This window comes from Rhineura floridana, chromosome 14 (genome assembly GCF_030035675.1).
Source record: "Rhineura floridana isolate rRhiFlo1 chromosome 14, rRhiFlo1.hap2, whole genome shotgun sequence".
NCBI classification, from domain to species: Eukaryota; Metazoa; Chordata; class Lepidosauria; order Squamata; family Rhineuridae; genus Rhineura; species Rhineura floridana.
The window spans coordinates 11,097,305-11,117,957 of NC_084493.1; the positions used below are offsets into that span (position 1 = coordinate 11,097,305).

The following is a 20,653-nucleotide window of genomic DNA, read 5'->3' on the forward strand; positions in this document are numbered from 1 at the left end:
TTTGATCCTACTGGGGGTATAAAATGGGGCCTTAAAGGTTACAGTAATACCTCAGTTAAAGTAGATGCGTTCCTGGACATTACTTCTTTAACAGAGTCTTTGGTACCAGAGGTAGGAATAACATGGAAAGAATAGGGATACGTTCCTACACCCACTCATAGATGGTGCAGGCAGCTTCAACAAGGGCCTTAAAGGGTGCCTACCGGGCACCCTCCCCCTCCTCTGAATGTATTGGATCCTTCCCTCCCCAGCCCTGGGAGAAACCAAGAGCTCTCTTTAAGACAAAGCAAACACACAGGCTTGTTATGTTCACTCTAGGAAAGCAAAGACACAGGCTGGTCAGTTTCACCTTAAAGCAAAGGTACAAGCTTGAAAGTTTGTCCATAGCAAAGCAAAGATACAGGCTGCTCAGTTTCATTTTAAAGCAAAGGTACAAGCTTGAAAGTTTATGATAGCAAAGGAAAGACACATGCTGGTCAGTTTCACCTTAAAACAAAGGCACAGGCTTTCATAGTTCATCCATAGCAAAGCAAAGGTAGTCAGTTTCACCTTTAATGACTGCCTTCAAGTCATTTTCAAGTAGGGTTTTCATGGTAAGCAGTATTCAGAGGGGGTTTACCATTGCCTTCCTCTGAAGCTGAGAGACAGTGACTGGCCCAAGGTTACCCAGTGAGCTTCATGGCTCTGTGGGGATTCGAACCCTGGTCTCCCAAGTCATAGTCCAACACCTTAACCACTACACCACACTGGCTCTCACCATTAAAAAAGCCTCCCTTAAAAGGAGCATTCTTCCTGAGGATTCCTTAACTGAAGTGTTACTGTATTCTCTTAAGGAAGAAGAGTTTATGCCCACCATTCCCTCTCCCAAGTTTTCCATTCTCCCCCATTAAAATAATGACAACGCTGCATCATGGGACATGTTCCTATGATGCATTAGGCCTTTTATTATGTAACTGGAGAGACAGGAACAGGGAAGCCAAAACCAGTGGGAAATGACGAGGCAGGGTGGAGGGGACGGGAAGTTCCTGGGATGAAATCCAAAGCAAAACAATGGAACAGTTCATCAAATGCAGCTATCACAATGACCTTATAAACCTAGACAACAGTACCTGTGAATACATCCGGGATGGAAAGAAAACTGGCTTGTCTGATGTCTGGCATTCACACTGGCAAGATATGCACTGTGAAGGGGACATAGAAAGCCGCCTTATACCAGGTCAAATTATTTGTTCATCTGGCTCAACACAGCCTGCTTATGATTGGCAGCCGCTGTCCAGGGTTTCAGGCAGAAGCTGTTCCGTCCTCTGCTGCCTGTGCCTTTTTTAAAACTGGAGATGCTAGAGAATGAACCTGGGACTTTCTGCATGCAAACCATGAGCTGCACCACGAGTGACGGTCCTGCCCACTCGCATTCCACAACGAGTCTTGAATCAGCAACCACCCACATTGTCCACAGTGACTCCAGTCACATCTGCGTTTAAATCACATGGATTCCTTCTCCCTGTAACCTGGGAGTTGTAGTTTGTTGAAGGTGCTGGGAATTGTAGTTCTGTGAGGGGTGTACTACAGTTCCCAGGTTTCCTTGGGGGAGGCCATGTGTTATAAGTGTGTGGTGTGGATGTGCCCTTCGATGAGCTACATGGCCATCCTCTGCTTGGTGATTGCCCCCTGCGCTTGAGATACACTAACCGGGAACCCCAAGCAAAAGTAAATCTCTCTGAGTTCAACGGGACTAACTCTCCACCAAATGGGTTTAGGGAGCTCGAGAAGTGTGACTCGCTTGCACTTTTCCATGCTTCTCTTTCTCACCCCAAATCATGTTTGGGCTTCTGTTCTTATGAGGATATGCGCAACATCCCGTTGCAGGGACATTTTGTATCCTCTGAGGAAAGGTGCACGGGCCTGAACATAAAAAGTGTGTATCATGCTTCATGTAATTCTTGCCAGGTATGAAATGACCTGTTACATGTTTTGGTGCACAGCTGCTGAGAGTAGCTGAGGGTGCTTGTTTGCTGATGTAGTACACCTTAAACACCTGTCCTACACAAGTGAGGAAGATCACCTTGCTGCAAGCTAAGCAACTCTGAGTCTGGTCAGTGGCTGGATGGGTGTCTGCCTGGACTCTAATCTGGGCTACTGTAATGCATTGTACATGGGACTGCTCTTGAAGACAGAATGTGGCTGCTAGGCTGATAAGTGGGCGGCCCAATGACACCACGCATCACCAGTCCTGAAAGTGCTTCACTGGCTGACAGTGAGCTGCCAGACCCAATTCAAGATGTTAGTTCTAGTATATGAAGCCCTAGATGACTTGGGACCCAAGTGCCTAAAAGAGTGATCTTTCCCAGTATCACCCATCTTGGACTCTGTGATTGGCAGGTGAGGCCTTGTTGGTGGTGTCTCCACCCATGACAGGGCCTTTTCAGTGTCAGTTCCCCATTTGTAGAATACCCTCCCTCATTGCTGATTTTCATGAGGAATTTAACAACACTCCTGTTTATCCAAGCATTTGATGCCTGAAAGTTGCTGTTCCTGGCCACCCTGAAATTACTGGCTAAGAGAATATTTAAAACTGTTTTTAGAATGTTTTCTTTTAAATGTTTTTAGAATGCTTTTTAAAATGTTTTAATTGTTAGGTGGCACTCAGCGAGCTACTGGGGAAGAGCAATGGACAAGTACCTGAATTTACAAGATGTGAACAGGGTGCTTTATAACACATGCTATTGAAGGTCGCTGATTCATAGGATCGCCATAAGTTGTAATCGACTTGAAGGCACATAACAACAAAATATTGATGTGTTTGCTGCCCTGGAATCCTTCAGGAGGAGGGGCAGGATATAAATTGAAATAACAATAACAACAAATGAGCGCTGTCTTGGACTCCATGATGGAGGAAAGGTGGGATATAAATGTAAGAAAAAATGTTAGTGTTATAGTCCCACCTTTGCAGCTTAAAAAAATAGATCAGAGTGAAGCAAACATTTATCGCTATAGCAGTCATGTAGGCAAGGTATTCGTACCAATGCACGATGCATTTACAAATGCGGCCTCCCAAAGTTGTTTTATAAAAAATAAAAATAAAAACACCACACAGTAGCAAATGTAATGATGTGATCCAAATGCCCGATGCTGGGCTAGAAAGAAATGTTCTCCTGCCATTATGTGAAAATTTAGCATGACTGGAACAGCGTCTGCATTTGATTAGGCAATTTAAAAAATGTAAGAGTCTTTACATTTGGGGGCAATGCTGCAAAACAATTGCTCAGCCTTGTGTTATAAAATTGGTTTTGCCTTTCCCCAACTTCCATGCTTTTATTGCGCTTTGTCTCAAATGAGAAATATGAGATGTCCACATGGCAGATTAATGCCTTGTGATATAGTAAATAAGAGCGACGGCACAGACAAATGCTTCAGAAGTTTTAATCTTTGAGCAAGGAGAGACCTGCGCTGTACACATACACAACAGAAGCTGTTTTCCAGCACAAGAAAAGCATTCCCGGATTCGCTATTTCAGCGCATTAGCAAATTGTTTTCACAATTAAAATCAATGCAATGTGTTAAGTTTGAGACTGGCACTCTGACCCCCACGAGACCAGCTTATGCCAAAAAAATTGTGTTGACGCAGATATGATTCTGGCCACATCCACACCATATATTTAAAACACTATAACCCCACTTTAAACAGTCATGCCTTCTTCCAAAGAATCCTGGGAACTGTAGTTTGTGAAGGGTTTTGAGAGATGTTAGGAGACCCCCTATTCCTCTTACAGGGCTACAGTTCCCAGCGTAATTTAACAAACAGTCCCTCTCCCTAGTGAATTCCGTGAAATGTAGCTGTATGAGGGGAATAGGGGTCTCCCAACAACTTTCAGCTCCCTTAACAAACTACAGTTTCCAGGATCCTTTGGGAGAAGTCATGACTGTTTAAAGTGGTATGGTACTGCATTAAAGGTATGGTGCAGATGTGGCCCCTGACTACATCTTAATTGGGAGGTATCCTTCAGTAACCAAGATGGAAGTTCATTGGAAGGGAGTCCATTAGAAGTGTAATATTATACTTTGTTTCAAAATATGAAGCAGCACCTACACTTTGGAACTTCCTGCCCATTACTATTAGGCAGATGCCTACGCTAGGGATGCAGTTTGCTGCCTAGTTCCGATCCGCTTGTATTCCGATAGTCCGTTGTTCAATCCTGATCCACCTTTTTTTGTTCCCACTTACTTTTGTACTTGCCGATTCGATCTGCTATTGTGCTTTTTTGGTGGTGGAAAAAATTACATAATTTTTAACATAAATGCTTATGTAAATCCATGGAAGTTAATGGATAATAGCGATTGTTATTATGAAGATAATTATGTAAAATTAAGAGGGGAAATTGAGGACAAAAAGCCGTGCCGATTACAGCCGTGGCCCGCCGCAGGAAATCCATGCCAGTTCGAAAAGGCACCGGACTGTTGGATTCAGTCAAAATCTGGGACTAAGTCCAATTTAGTTGTTTGCGGTTGGTACACCAGGCCCTGTTCCTGCTTCTAGTATCGCCCTCTGTGACTGGCAGCCACTCACCAGAGTCGCAGGAGGAGATCTTTCTCGTCACCTGTTCCCTGAGCCTTTTAACGGAGTGCCAGGGATTAAATCAGGGACCTTCTCCATGCAAAGCATGGCCTGTGCCCTGAGCCGTAGTCCCTTCCATTATTGCTCTGCTTCACTTCAGTTTCAGGGCACATGTAAACACACCATCCACTGTGATCTGGGCCACACCTCTTGTGCGACTAAGTGGAGTTGTCGATATGGCTTTTAGAGCAGAGTGAGGGTCGATCCTTGTGAAAGGACGACATAATGTACATTCATTCTTCCTTTGTGTTCCTCTGGGGCTCACGGGGTGCCTCTAATGCAAAAAATAAAATAAAAATGGACATAATGATCTGAGCGGCATGAGGCAGTCAGTTTAAATTAACAGTATATAGACCTGTCAGGATAGTTAATCAGAAGCCTGCATAAACAACCGTACCTTGCACTTTGTCTTAGAAACCCAGGGAAAGCACAGAGCCTGGCAAACTGTCAAGCACAGCTTTGTCCTGCAGGAGTGATATAAAACAGAGACGACTTTTGACAGTAGTTCTAGCGGTTGAAACAAAAAGCTGCTTTTGGCTGGAGGGTTTTCACTTTGCTCCGGCGAAGGGGGGGGGGCAGGACCGGGATGGGAAAGCAGAGCAAAATAGACCTGTCAAAAGATGAATTTTAAATCAATTTAATTGAAGCCATCACTTATGGTTTAGGATGGTGCCTCGTTTTCCTTTCCAGCTGGAACCGAATATTTTTTTAAAAAAATCACAAGAGACTTCTAGTCCTCAAAGTGTGTCTAATCGAGCAGTGAGTATTTGCATAATTAAAAGTCACCCTATACCGTTGCAAGTGTTCTGTCAGCTTGTAGGAGGAATTTGCTGCTGGTGGTGTTGGTGAACTCCCAGAAAAGTTAAAAGCTTGCAAATAAGTGAAGCCAATTAAGATCAAAGCTGTGATATTCAGTAGTTGAGTTTGATTTTAAGCCTTTTTTTAAAAAAATCTTTGAGACAGATCAAGAGGTGTTCATACATAGCCCTTTTTGTTATTCTTTAAAGCTTGAGCAGTATCTTAAAGCAACAAATTGGTTATTTGCTCTTTATCATGCACAGAGTTTTTTCCCCCTCCTCTTGGAATTGTAAGATTTTTATTTTTTTTTAAATCCTGTTTATGTTCTGTGTATTTCCAATCTCTATGTATGGATGTGAAAGTTGTGAAAGTTGGACAGTGAAATAAGCTGAGAAGAGAAAAATCAATGCATTTGAAATGTGGTGTTGGAGAAGAGCTTTGCGGATACCATGGACTGCAAAAAAGACAAATAATTGGGTGTTAGAACAAATTAAACCAGAACTACCACTATAAGCTAAAATGATGAAACTGAGGTTATCATACTTTGGACACATCATGAGAAGACATGATTCATTAGAAAAGATAATAATGCTTGGGAAAACAGAAGGAAGTAGAAAGAGAGGAAGGCCAAACAAGAGATGGATTGATTCCATAAAGGAAGCCACAGACCTGAACTTACAAGATCTGAACAGGATGGTTCATGACAGATGCTCTTGGAGGTCACTGATTCATAGGGTCGCCATAAGTCGTAGTCGACTTGGAGGCACATAACAACAACAAGTTTAGGAACTAACCAAATCAAACATTCATTTAAATGCAAAATGTACATTTGTTGGTATGGAGATCAACTGGAGGTAGTATGATAATTTTATCAGATGGTACAGAATTGCCAACTGTGCAATGGAATTTAGGGGCATTTGTGCAGGGAATGGATGACCCACTTGGGCCAGGCCTTTCCCCCAAGGCAGGAAACACCTCTCATTCCACTGGTCCTCACCATAGAAGGTTCCTTGCCTTGGAACACACCCAATACTCAATTCCATCTGAAAGTTGTTGGGCAATCTTGGTAGTGGTGGGCAAGTGCCAGTCTTCTCAGGAACGTTTCTCCACCATCACTGGTTTTCTCATTGAGGAACAAACCTTTGATAGACTTCCAGGGAAACACACACCAGTGCACAACTGTGAAAACTACTGCTGTAGGCTGTAACCTTTTGCAATAGAAGAGGGGGAAAGATTGTGATTCTTAAGCAACAACATCCCCAAAGTATAGAACCAGCTCCAGATCTATAGGTGCCAGCCCTGTAAAGGGTAAAACAGCAAGAAGGAGAAGATCCCTAGGCATCAAATGTTTAGGTCCAGGGGCTGGGATTTCCCCAATTCTTGTTTTACAAGAACCAAAACATACAGGATATTTCTCTTGCATATATAATTTCTTGCTATCTATACAGGATTGTTAGGCATCTAGAATTTGGATTTATGCTCTAAACTATGTGTGTTCCTGCGTCTCCTTCTCCCAACCACTACTCAACTATTTAATACTAAAGAACTAATACTAAAGATAGCCTTTGGTTAAAAATTAAACAAAGGCCTATGTGCTTTATTTTCCTCCATCTTTTTCCATCCACACTTTGGACCTCTTTTTAGAAACCTTGCTATTCTTGCTTCACATAGATCGTGCAGGATTGATTTTTTTTTTCTTATAAAGACAGAGACAGGTTATATTTTTGGATCAGTCTCCCACCTCTAGCAGAGGGACATTGATGAGTTAGCATTTACTAAGTCAAGAATGGGGAACCTGCAGCCTTCCAGATGTTTTTTGGACTCCCAGCAGCCCCAACTGGCGTGGCTCAGGGATGATGGGACTTGTAGATCAACAACATCTGGAGGGCCAGAGATTCTCCACCCCTGGCCTAAGTGCTTCCTCTTATCTTCTCTGAGAGCCAGCAAAATGGTAGACCCCATGTGGAATAGCAAGGGAGTGACTGCTGTGTACCCAAGCACTGGGTTTGGGTAGCATTTGCACTTAGAGACCATCTCACAACTGCCTCTGATATTGCAGGTACTGGTTGAGCTTTGATCTCTGGCGCAACTCACAGAGGCAGCTGGGTTAATTTAATTGGTGACCCACAGGACTGTGCATGCACAGATTTCAATTCTACCCCACCTCTCTACTTTATGCGCTTGCAAAATTCCTAACAGTACTCTACTCTGGCCTCTGACACCTGAAATATAAATTTTTAGGACCCACTTGTGATATGATTTTAGGTTGTTTTAAAATAGTTTTAGGATGTATTTTAAAACTTTATGACCCACTGTGGGACTTTTGGGTGAAAGGCAGACTCCTGCCTCCCTGAGCTCATACTGGGAGGAAGGGTGGGATATAAATCTAATAAATAAATAAATAATAACAGCAACAACAACAATAATAAATGAAAAATGATGATAATGTTGAGGGTTGTACATGATCAATGCAGCATTTTGCCTGCATTGAAAAAGGCTCAGTACTAACACACCACCAGTATTCATTCACAAAATTTCATAGAATCATAGACTCATAGAGTTGGAAGGGGCCTATAAGGTCCTCGAGTCCAAACCCCTGCTTAGTGCAGGAATCCAAATTAAGCATCCACCTGATAGTTGTTCCATCCAGCCCACATTTAGCTAGATTGCTAATCAGAATATCTGTCAAAAACTTTGCTGAAGTTGAGCTATATTATGTCCACAGCATTCCCACAGTCTACCAGGGAGGTTATCCGATCAAAAATGAGATAAGATTAGTCTGGCAGGATTTGTTTTTGATAAATCCATGTTGTAATCACTGCATTGTTTTCAAGGTGCTTACAGACTGATCGCTTTATAATCCGCTCCAGAATTTTCCCAGGGATTGATGTCAGGCTGACTGGTCTGTACTTCCCAGGTTCCTCCCTTTTGCCCTTTTTGAAGATAGGGACAACATTAGCCCTTCATCCGGCACTTCACCCATCCTCCACGATTTTGCAGACATAATAGACAGCGGTTCTGAGAGTTCTTCAGCCAATTCCTTCACTAGTCTATGAACATTTTATCAATTTTGTCAATTTCAAGCTGCAATCCTGCCCCTTCGACTTCACATTTTCCAGGAGGGTCTCTTTTTTCTTCTGGCTTCCCTCTCTCTTGTTTTATTTAAAGAGGACAGGAGAATAAAGATAAAACCTTTGATACAATGCCACCAATAAATTGATGGGATTTAAAGTATGAACTATGAACCATACATGTAAAGTGTTGTGGTTTAGAACCTGTTTTGCAGATTGCACAATTCAGTCACGGGATGGACTAGATCAGTCATGGGGAAATTCAGGCCTGGGGGCCAAATGCAGCCCTCCAGACCCCTCTGTATGTCTCTTGGGACTTTCCCCAGGCCATATCCCTCACCGGTCCTTCTTTGCACCCTTTCTAAATGTTTGTGCCTGGATGGAAGATAGAGGGGGAGTGCAAGTGTGTGTAGAGACTTGTGCTCTGCCCAGTTTTCCATCTGGCCCTGTGCACCACTGGCATGTGGCCCCTGGAAGCTTGCCTAGAAGACAACCCTTGGGCCGAAAATAGTTCCCCATCCCTAGACTAGATCAGTCTTCCCCAACCATGTGCCCTCAAAATGTTTTGGACTACAGGTGTTCATCATCCCCAGCCAGAAGATCTGATGGCCAGGGATAATGGGAGTTGTGGTCCAAAACATCTGGAGGGCACCAAGTTGGAGAAGGCTTGACTGGACCATCAGGACTACAAGTCACCTGTCTCACTTTCTGTTTGTTTGCAGTTGCTCCCTAGTCACTGCATGCTTCCATGTCGTGCTGCTCATGTGTGGAACTACACAATGGTGATGCACCATAAGGAGACATGATTCCAGAAGCCCCTTCAAGTAGCCAAGATGCTGCAAGCGGTGATGGCATGGAGAAGGGGGAAGAAGAGTGATAGTCTCTAAGGGTCTGTCTGAGTAGCTTGGCAGGTTGGATGTGGTCTGCAGGCTGCCTAATGCAGAATGAAGGATGGTGCTCTAGCCTCTGCACTTATAAATCAAGTAATGTGTTGTAATCCAAGATTGATTGGCGGTAATCACAGTGGCCATGGAGCTAATGGTGTGATTCACTGTCTTATTTATAGATTTACCCAATTGGTTGACCCAGTATTCTCTGTACCGTGTTGCGAAAAATAGCTGATTTTCAATACCAAGTTCACTTTGTTGTCTTTAAGACGAGTATGGATTGTTCCTCACTATTGTAAGTTATGCATTTTTGTTCTGATGTCCAGACCAGAGCCAGTGTGGTATAGTGGTTAGACTATTAGACTAGGGCCCAGGAGATCAGAGTTCAAATCCTCACTTAGCCATGAAGCCCTGGGTGACCTTTGGGGCAGTCACTGTTTCTCAGCCTAACCCGCCTCAGCCTCACAGGGTTGCGAGGATAAAACAGGGAGAGACAGAATTGCTTATGCCACCTTGAGTTCCTTAGAGGAATGATGGGATTTAAATGTCATTAATCAATTTTGGTGTAACAGACCTAGTAGTAGTGATAAAACATTTTCTTCATAATAGTCCTCTTAAATTTCATGGAAATTCTCTCCACTTAAATATTAGACAGGCAGTGTTTTATCACTTGTTTGCTGAGATTGTGACTTACAACTCATGACTTGTTAGTGTTTATTTCACTCCAGTGGCAGGCAAAGGGATTCGTAGAGCTAAGTATGCATGACACCCACAGTTCCATTGTCCTAGCCCTAAACATCTGCTTGTTCAAATTTTGGCAATATCAGTAAGGCTGCCATTCCTTCAATAGCATGAGTTGCTGAAAGACCCAGATTGTGCATATGTTTTACTCATTGTTGGATTGCATCATTGGTTTTGTAGGGTTAAATAGAAATTGTGTTTTACTCATAGATCAGTAGTATCATTGGTTTTATAATCTTGGACAGAAGCTTATTTATATTTATTTTTTATTTGTAAAATAATTTATATACTGCCCTCTTGTAAAACATGAAGGTGGTGTACCACAACATAAAACATTTTAAAACAATGCAAAATCATAATTAAATTGACTGGCTACTTTGTAAACAGTTGCATAGGCCGGTCGCATAAAAAGTCTCCAAGAGACACCTGAAAGTCAAAAGCAAAGATGTCTGCTGAATCTCTGCCAGAAGAGTGTTCCACAGCATGGGACCAGTGTCACTAAACACCCGACTTCTGGTTGAGGCCAGCTGGGCCTCTGTAACAACTAAAAACTAACAGCACTTCTCAGGATGAGTTGTTTGTTTATTTATGTATTACATTTATACCCCGCCTTTCTTTCACCATGGAACCCAAGGCAGCATACATGTGGTTCCCATGTGGTCTCCCATTCAAGCACTGACCAGACCCAGACCTGCTTAGCTTCAGCAAGATGGTGGCCTCATGAGCCTTCAGACCATAGCCTTGGACTATGTTGCCATCCCTTCAAGAGTACAAGTTGCTTGCTTCAGTTAAAGGCCCTAGCACCATGTGTATTTCACTCATAGTTGAGCAACAATAATTGGTTTTATAGTCTTAAATAGAAATTGTACTCTTATATAGACTTTCCAGTTGGTTGACCTAGTGTTCTTCATAGCTTATTGTGAAAAATAGCTGATTTTCAATGACAAGTTCGCTTTATGACAAACGGGTAACTCTTCCTCACTCTTTGTGACCAATGCTCTGCAAAAATGCCAGTGATTTTGTGCAAGATAAAGCACTGAGAGAATACAAATGGTTTTGTGCAAAAGAAAAAAGAAAGCATATATAGTTTAGGTGCAAAAATCATGAAATAGGAGAATGTAGATATTGTGAGAGAAAGCTAATGCTCATTCAGATAAGTGTTACATAAAAAAATTAATCAAAATATGATTATTCTAGAATGGTCACTAATGTTTGGGGATCAGCCTTGGAAGTGTTAGAGTTGAAATATATTATTGCAATTATTTCAATTTAAGAGTTGCTTGACTCACAAGGAGGCTCCAAGCAACTTAAAAAATTTAAAACATACTATGTTTATGCTCTTTTTTAGCATAAAAGCAGAAAAAAATACCATAACCTGTGAAACAAACAGCAGCAAAAAAAATCATCATAATCCATAAAATGCCTGGGAGAAAAGATAGTTTTTGCCTAGTACCGAAAGGATGTTAGTGATGGCACTAAGGAGACCTCACTGGGGAGAGTAGAGATGTACAATTTCTAGAAATTTTAAAGCCATGGGGAAAAGTGTTTCTTTTTTTCAGGGGGGTTTGGAGGGGGAAACAGAAATTTTGGGGGAAATTGAAAAAATATGCAGTACTTTTTGTGTGTGCACACCATTTACAGATCAAAAGTCACTTTGGGAACATAAAACGTGTTACTGATAAACTTGGTTTGCCATTAAATGATCATGTCTGCTATATATAAAGTACAGTTTGTTCAATCGATAATTACAAATTGAATTTGTTTTAATTTTTTTGTTACAAATGGAGCTACAAGCTGCTGAACTGTACAGAACCTAGCATCTCTTTCGCTTTGAAAAGTTTATGAGGAGCAGGCAAAAAAAAATGATAAGAAGGGGAGAAACCATCAACGTTGTAGTAAAAAAACAAAACTATTATGTATTCTGAAAATTATTCTCTCCTTCACAGCGTGAAGCAGACATAAAGGACTAATTTCCATAAAAAGAGCTGAGAAAAAGATGGAATGGGGTGGGGGACCAAGACTCCATGAATACTAAGTGAAATTTAATCAGTTCCATCTTCTACGCCATCACTATAAGTTTCTTCTTCTTCTTCTTCTTCTTCTTCTTCTTCTTCTTCTTCTTCTTCATATTTGTCATTGGGAATTGTAGCTCATTGTGGGGTCTCCTAACAACTCTGTGCACCCAGAACAAGCTACAGTGCCCAGGATCCTTTGGGGGAAGCCATGACTGTTCAAGTGGCAATTGAAAGTGCTTTAAATGTATGGTGTGGATGTGTAATAAGTCACCACCGTTTTTAAAACAGACACACTAGTGCAGGAGTCAGCGACCTGATGCCCATGGGCACACGTGTCTGCAGAGGTCTTCCCTGGTGCCCGCAGAATCCCCTCCCCAAAACTAGGCTTGAAAGAAGTGTTCTGTTGTAGCCAATATAATAGGTTGCGGCATGTGCTTGGTTGCAGAGTGTGTGTGGTGCCCACAGCAGTCTCTCTGCTTTGAAAATGTGCCCACGGTATTTATTTTATTGATTGATTGATTGATTATCTGATTTATATCCCACCCTTCCTCCCAGCAGGAGCCCAGGGCAGTACCCAATGCTTTGGTTGACTCCTGCTCCAGTGCGTCAGCTACCGCTGACAATTTGCATCTGATTCAAGAGTGAAGAAGCTTGTTAGTGAACAGATCATGTAGGCTAATCTGGACATAATCTCAGCAGATTTATTCTTGCTCATTTCTCCTGCCCAAAACATTAATGAACAGATTTTTTTTATAAAAAAATGCAAACTTAAATTACAAGACAGGGCTTGCAGACTTAATCTGACTCAGATCAAACTTTTTCTCTTGCATTAGGCAACATCTTTCTTTTCTGCAATTATAGGCCCTTTCCTTGACAGAATGAGAGAGCAAAAGGTGAGTTATTTAAAAGGGATTACCAGGGATAAAAAGATCTCACCTTCATATTCCCATGAAATTTTTTTTTGCCTTTGTTGCAGATTTTTCTTCCACTCAGGAGGTCTTAATGATGTCAGGATGTTTGTCAGGATGTGTCCTCTGAGGTCAGGTGTTCCCCGCCAATTAGCTCAGAGGCAAACATATTCTCTGACTAATTCACTTACAGCTTTAACAGCTTAAGACTGTATTGCTTTTCAAAGAGGGCCTCATGGTTCCAGGAATGTGAAGGTCTTCTTGCTCAAAAATAGTGTCTTAAAAGGGTCCAGGGATCTGCTGTCCCTCAAGAAGGAGTTCTGTGCAACTCAAAGGTTTGCTCAGCAGAATCATGGAGTATTCCATCTAGGTACCAAGTTAGGATTGCAAGGGCAGAGAGAGAGAGAGAGATTTTCTAAATGAATGCTTTCTCAGTTCTCTTTCCCAGAGACCTGCCAAAGTTAAACTATGGAATTTGCTCCCACAAGACGCAGTAGTGGCCACCAGCTTGGATGGCTTTAAAAGAAGATTAGACAAATTCATGGAGGACAGGGCTATCAATGGCTACTAGCCATGATGGCTGTGCTCTGCCACCCTAGTCAGAGGCAGCATGCTTCTGAAAACCAGTTGCCGGAAGCCTCAGGAGGGGAGAGTGTTCTTGCACTCGGGTCCAGCTTGCTGGCTTCCCCCAGGCACCTGGTTGGCCACTGTGAGAACAGGATGCTGGACTAGATGGGCCACTGGCCTGATCCAGCAGGCTCTTCTTATGTTCTTATGTTCTTACATATTTAATATTTCATTGGGACCCAGAGCCAGTTCAGACTTTAATGGACAAAGTGATCTCTTGCATGTGATGGCAGCTTGACTCTGGTCCTGGCATTGCATACATCTGCCACTGCCTGTAGCAAAGGGAACACACATGTCATATAGGCACTATTTGCTCTCATATCCCCGTTTTTATTTTCCTGGGTTCAACGGTTATGTCAAATGCTGCAAATAAAATGTCATATTTGAACTAGTTTGGCTTCTGCAAAACTTTTTGGGAGGGGAGGGATCTTTTTCTCTGTCTTAATATTCAGCCATTGCTGTTAGGACATGCACAAAATGGTGACCAAATGCACATGAAATGCTTTTGTGAGGCTGTTGGCCCAACCTTCCTGTTGACAACAACAATAGCATGCTCTCCAATTGCAATGTTAAGAACCTGGCATGCGCGGGCATGAAATCATTCCATGCAACTTTACCATCTGACTCTCTGGCCGCAGTGTCCAGAAATGCATCCCACCAACTGTTCCAACGTCAGCCAGCCAATTCATTCATTCATTGGCGATCACTCGTGGCTGAGTAAGATTGTTTTCCAAGATAAAGTCTTTGCTTGGAAGACCCCTGTGCGTGAATTTGTTTTATGTGGGGAGATTGGCGCACGACGATCAACACACAATCTTGACAGAAAAAGGCTTTGATCCAGTGGCATGGATACCACGACGATTGGAAGTCTTTTATCTGCTGCAGCCTTCATCCGCCTTCACAGCTGTTTGTAACGTACACATTGTTATCCTCCGCCTGTTCTGCCATTGAGGACTTTCTTGGATCATTCTTTGTCTGGTTCCTCTCCCTTGACCTTACCGCCATGGTTGACCCTGCTGGGAGTACATGACTCCCGACGGCATCGCTCACAGGGTTCATTGGAACACGCAAGCCCACTCACCACTACAAGGTGACGATCCAGCGAGGGGAGCCAGCCAATTATATGACTCCTCAATTGCAAGATGAGCAACTTGCAATCCATATGTGGGTTTATAGCATAGAAAACTAGAGAGATCAGTGGGTCATTCGTCACAATCAGCGGCTTTTCTGTTTATTCCAAGCAAACGACTCCAGGACTTTAGTTGCATTACTTCTTTTGACAGCATTTTGGAATTCTTATCTCAGTTACCTTATTGGTAAGTTTGGCTGAAGGAGGGCAACTTGATTATAGATATTTAATGACCTCCATGATTGAGTAAGGATTTGAACCTTAAAATGGTCTACCAGACTGGCTCAAACCATAAGTCCATTTAGTTTGGTAAACTTACTGTTAGTCAGATGTTTCTGGGAAAATCACTACCTGTCAGTTGTTTATGCTTACCTTATTCATTCTTGTTCTTGTTGTTCCCTGTTTTTCCTCCAAGGAGCTCAAGATGACATACTTGGTTCTCCCCCTTTTCCATTGTATCCTCACAACAGCTCTGTCAGGTAGGTTAGGTAGAGAAAGAGTGACTTTCTCAAGGTCACTCAGTGAGCTTCATGGCTGAGTGGGGACCAGGTCCTAGTCCAACACTCTATCCATTGCAGCACAGTGGCTGTCCTTAGTGGCTGATTGCAGAGACAGAGAGTGTGTGTAGCAGGGATTCGACCCATAATTGAACGTAGGCCACTTGAACCTGGGTCCCACTGAAATCAATAGTGCAAGCAATTTATGACTTACGTTTTGTATCTAGCACTGACAGTGTTCTGAAGTCACATGATAAAAGTGGAAACCATCCTTTGAAAGCAGAGTGTAAATAGGTAGAGAGACAGACAATCTGGGAAAAGCTCCAAGTCATGTCTCATAGCAGTGTGGCAAAATTTGTTGTAAATCAGTGCATGCTCTTAGTGATGTATATTCTCTTTTTTTGGTGGTTTTCTTAAAAAAATATATGGCACCTTCTGTACCAATCCCAATGTGGTTTACAATCTTAAAAGGCAAGTCAACAAACAACCCTTAAAAACCAGTAAAAATATATAGCAATAAATACAAATTAAAATAATCCAAAAATTTGATCACAGGGACAGTTGTCAATGTCATCGTCTCTCCCCTTATTATTGTTGTTGTTGTTGTTGTTTTGTTGTTGTTATTATTATTATTATCCCACCCTTCCCAGAAGGAACCCAGGGTGGAGAATAAAACACTGAAAACACTCTAAAACATCTTAAAAACAGACTTTAAAATATATTAAAACAAAACTTTAAAATATATTTAAAAAAAAAAAAGCTTTACAAACATACAAAAAAGAAATTCCAACACAGACGCAGACTGGGATAAGGTATCAACTTTCATACTAGGAAGCCAACTTGAAAGGTTCAGCAATAATATTATATCCCCTGAAAGTGCTTTGTGTATATTATGCAAGTAATCCTTACAAGAGCCCCATAGGGTAGGCCAGATGTACTATTACTCTCATGTTTCAGATGCAGGGACTGAGCATTAGATTTGCCTACTAACTCCTAGTGAGGCTGTGGTTGAGGGGTTTTTTAATTCCTATATTATGCTAACCTTGGTTGCAAATTCAAGTCTAGACAGACCATTTATCATAGCTCATGTTACAGTACATATTGTGCCTCGTGAATCAAGAATAGTTTGGTGGGCAACAGTCCAGGCTTGCGCAAATACCACTCCCTGATTCATTACGCACGCCAACCGAGCCCACACCCCTGCCTTCAGTATGGATTGCACAGCTTGGCTGTCCGCTGAGTGCACTTGCAGAGATAAACTGACCTGTGGATTTTGTGCTGATGCAGGTAAACTGTCTTTGGGAATTTCACAAGGACTTGTTGATCTCTTCAGACAACCAAGAGGATATTTATGTTGGCCTTTCAAATGGTACATTGTCTCAGTAAAACTTACAACAATTATTTCAGGTACATCATTTATTATTATCAAGGGGTGGGGCCATGAATAGAGGTGTGGGAAATTATGTCCATTTCTCATAAAAATGGGAAACGCCATTTTAGTGAAGGGGGAAAGCTCTTCAAAACTTTTTTGGGTTAGCAGCGACCATTTTAGATTTCCCAGAATGACTATTCTGATGGGCATTTGGGGGAGGAATTGATGGGCATTTGGGGGAGGGCCAAAAGGCCCTCAGGGGCAGCAGCTACTCCTCTCCCGAATGCCCCTCAGAATAGGGCATTCAGGAAAATCTAAAAGGTCAGCTACCAGTCCAACAGAGCTTTCTGTCAACAGCAAAACTCAAATGCCTCCTCCCCCCACACGCACACCTCTAATCAGTGGAGGCTGGTCCACTAGGGCTACTGGGCCACAGCCCTCCTAAGGAGAATGTCAAGCAATTTCCACACACACACACACATTGCAAAGCCACACTCTTTCCTATCCCAAACACATTTATACTTCTATTTGGAGAGAGAAATTCTGAAATCATTTCTGTTAGTGTACTCTTCTCTGGCCAGTCAGGTCTCTGCACCACTCAGCCAGTCCTAATCCAAAAGTATAGCTATGGCAAATAGGTGTCCCACCCAATGTGTCTCTGGGCAGAAAAACCATGTAAAATTTGAGTATTAGGATTGCCAGCCTTTTAGCCCCTGTTGTGTAGGTTCTCCCTCCCTCTATACAGCCTCTGTATTTCAGCCTCTGTATAGGCCGGAATACAGAGGCCGCTGTGTAGGATGAAGTAGGGCTGCTTGAAGAACAGTCTGAGCATGCTCAGAGCTGTTTCCTTGAAGACTTCATCTCCAAACAGCTCAAAGCACATTCTTTGTAACTAGCCAGGAGAAGAGTGTAGTTGCCGGTTTGAACACCTTGTTTTTGATTAGTAGGTGTTAGGAGATAGCAATGATAGACACCCTCTGAGTTATTACCCTCATATCCTGCTTGTAAGTTTCCTGTAGACTTCGGGATGATAGAGACCATGGGTGGGGAACCTCAGACCTGGGGGCCAAATGCAGCCTCTAGGCCGCTTTATCTGGCCCCCAGGACTCTCCCTAGGCCATTCTCCCTAGGTCACACCCCTCAACCACCCTGCCCAACACCCTCCTTGAATGTTTTTGCTGACATGACTGAGATGTGTTTTGGAACTGTGATAATGCCTCGTGCTTGCCTGGATGGATATATGTTTGCATGACCGGAATTTCACCTACAGAACGGAATGCGTCCCTTGGATTGAAAAAGGTTCTCCATCCCTGAGATCAATAGACCGTTGGTCTGATCCTGCAGGCTCCTCCGTATGTTCTTAACTGCCCCCCCACCTCCGAAACAGTTGAGTTACAAAATATCTTTACCTTGCTTTCGGGTTGCCTTTGGGCCATGTCACTTCTTTCTCATTCAGGTTTAGTCATTCTGGTTTGTTTACTTTTATTCATTAGCAGTTTAATGTTAGATGCTTCATCACAGTAGGCTGTCAGGATGGGGAAGAGCAGAGGGAAAATGCCAGGATTCATTAGTGTCTATTAGCCACTGCTGCTCATCAATCTTGGCAAAGAGGGCAGCCCATCAGTTCTGGACTGGTGGACCTGTGATGCAGAAACATCATTAACAGTTAGAAATGCATCTTTTTTTTCGGGTCAGCTCTTAATGGCTAAGAACTCCCTCGCACTTTGCCTTGCCAAGTGGTACCCGCATCTATGCTGATTCCAGCATGACCTCATTCGAGCAAGCCGGCACAGAAATCAATTAGGGACTTGGATGAGCTCAAGCTTGCAATGGGAGGCAGGTCTAGAATAGCATCCTGCATTCCTTAGAATAGTTTTGTAAATCAGGGCTCATTTGAGGCAAATAAGGATTACAAAAATTTTCCAGCATTTACAAATATTAAGCCCTTTTTCCTCTCCATTTTTACCCAGTGCTCAAATTTCAGGAGACCATCTCTCCTTAGGCAGTGTTTTTAGAAGGCTACAAGAGATATGTGATTTGGCTCAAATTGAGGATAGGGATGGGGAAGGACTTCAATTCAACTTGCATCTAAAGCCAACTATCTATCAAATTTGCACATTCCAAAACAATATGAAAATACAGCTGTCCATTGAAATTTACAGTTATCTGAATTTTGCGATGCATTTCTCCAACCAACCAGTGTTTACAAAAATAAATATATTAAGGGAAAGGGTACATAAAAATCAATATATTTGTGAAAATGACATACAAAAAATTATTATATTAAGAAATATTGCTTGCAAAAATGTGAACATTATTCAAAACAGCATGCAAAAATGTGTTGATTATGAGAAATTCGCACTAACATGCTGAAGAATTTTCGTGAGGATCTTTCCCGAAAAAAATCTCAAATTGCTGCAGAAATGTGGAGAACTGAATTTAAAAATGAAAAAACTGAGACAACTGAAATTGATAGATCATTCAATTAAGGATGGGATCACATTTCATTGTTGGTTCAACCTTCGTTCCGTTGAACTTTCTTCCAGTACTGCTTTGTAAGGGATAAATGTTTACTGTTTGAAATAAATACTAATTCAGGGTTTTTTGCACAAAAATATCAATAATAATATCAGTATTTTTAGAAATAATGTTTTTCATATTTTAAAAAATATCAATATTTTCCTCAAAATATCAGTATTAATACTGATATTTTGAGGGAAATATCAATATTAATATCATTATTTTGAGGAAAATATTGATATTAATGTTGATATTTTTGAGGCAAATTGTTAAAAAATCTGCTTCAGCCACACAAAGCCGCGAGAAAGAAAACCCATCTGCAAGGACAAAAATGCGAATAAATAGGAAATCGGTGTCAAATTCAAATATTGAGAAATGTGAGCCCATCTCTACATTTTGTCCCTAATTGAGGGGGTCAAGGAGGGGGGCTTGTAGATTTCAGTAAGGGATTCCTACCTTGCCCTCCACTGAATGACTCAAATGCTGCTTTGGGAGGCACAAATGACTAACCTATGCGCAAACAAGTGGACTAGTCATTCTCGTGGATGTATTTGCTAGGCTGCCCTAAAATCTCTTTATTATTTTTATTACATTTTAGACTAATAGATGAGCGAAGGCCACTAAGACAGACTTAGTCTGATGTCTAAAGCGGGGGGGGGGGGAGACTAACCTGAGGTCCTCCATATGCTGTTGGACTCTAACTCCCATCAGCTGGTGTGATTCGTAGCCAGGGCTGGTGTGATTCATAGTCCAGCAATATCTGGAGGACCACAGATTTCCAGTCCCTAGCCTATGCACTTTTCATCATGTAGAAACAGTAGCAAGCTTTAAAAAACACATATCTATTTAGGCAGGCTATCCCTGGCTCATAATAGTCATCACATTGATCTGTTATATTATTTACTGATATTTTACTGACTGTTTTAATGATGGATTCTCTGTTTTTATTAATCTGTTTCTTTGTATCTATGGCTCTAATGTTACACAGAGATTTCTCTTTTTGTAATTATCTTATTGTGCTTTATGTAAACCTCTTAAGGAGTTGACATATTCAGCTGTATATAAATATAATTAAATAAATAAGTAATAGCAACTTAATTTAGCAAGTAGCTTAGTTCTCGAGTCTGGGCACATGCCTTTTAGAAGATGAATGGCAAGTTGTAGTAGAGCATTTGGGTTCTACAGATCAACATCTTTTATTATGTTGGGTTCTTAATGGTAGCCTTGGAAGACAGAAAACGTAAGGATGAACATTAGCTCTGTGCTAGAGTAAGAATCCAGAAATTCCATAAACCACTGTCCATGAAAAGTGCACGATAACAAGTCAGAGTTGCAGCTGGTCAGGACAGACAATATTGGACTAGATAGACACATAATGTAGCCCATTATGTGGCACCTTCCTATATTCCTTGTATGGTTTGGGCAAAATAACAAATTTCGCAACGTTAGCATAAATGGGGGGGGTGTAATTTGCAT

General features: G+C 41.9%; 1 protein-coding gene across 19 annotated transcripts in view; it reads left to right on the top strand.

The window, feature by feature from the left end:
• The window catches only part of SEMA6D (semaphorin 6D), a 414,582-nt gene that overhangs the window by 353,287 nt on the left and 40,642 nt on the right, over positions 1–20,653 (top strand). For 2 of the 19 annotated variants that reach the window (XM_061595388.1, XM_061595394.1), the window contains exon 1: positions 5,231–5,371. The exons of 8 other annotated variants lie outside the window; for them this stretch is intronic. In XM_061595388.1, the coding sequence (XP_061451372.1) occupies positions 5,279–5,371 (93 nt within the window). In that variant the 5' untranslated portion in view covers positions 5,231–5,278. Of the gene's footprint in view, positions 1–5,219; positions 5,372–16,635; positions 16,693–18,024; positions 18,044–20,653 lie in introns of those variants that run through there. 9 more of the 19 variants (XM_061595403.1, XM_061595395.1, XM_061595405.1 and 6 more) reach the window with 7 other exon arrangements.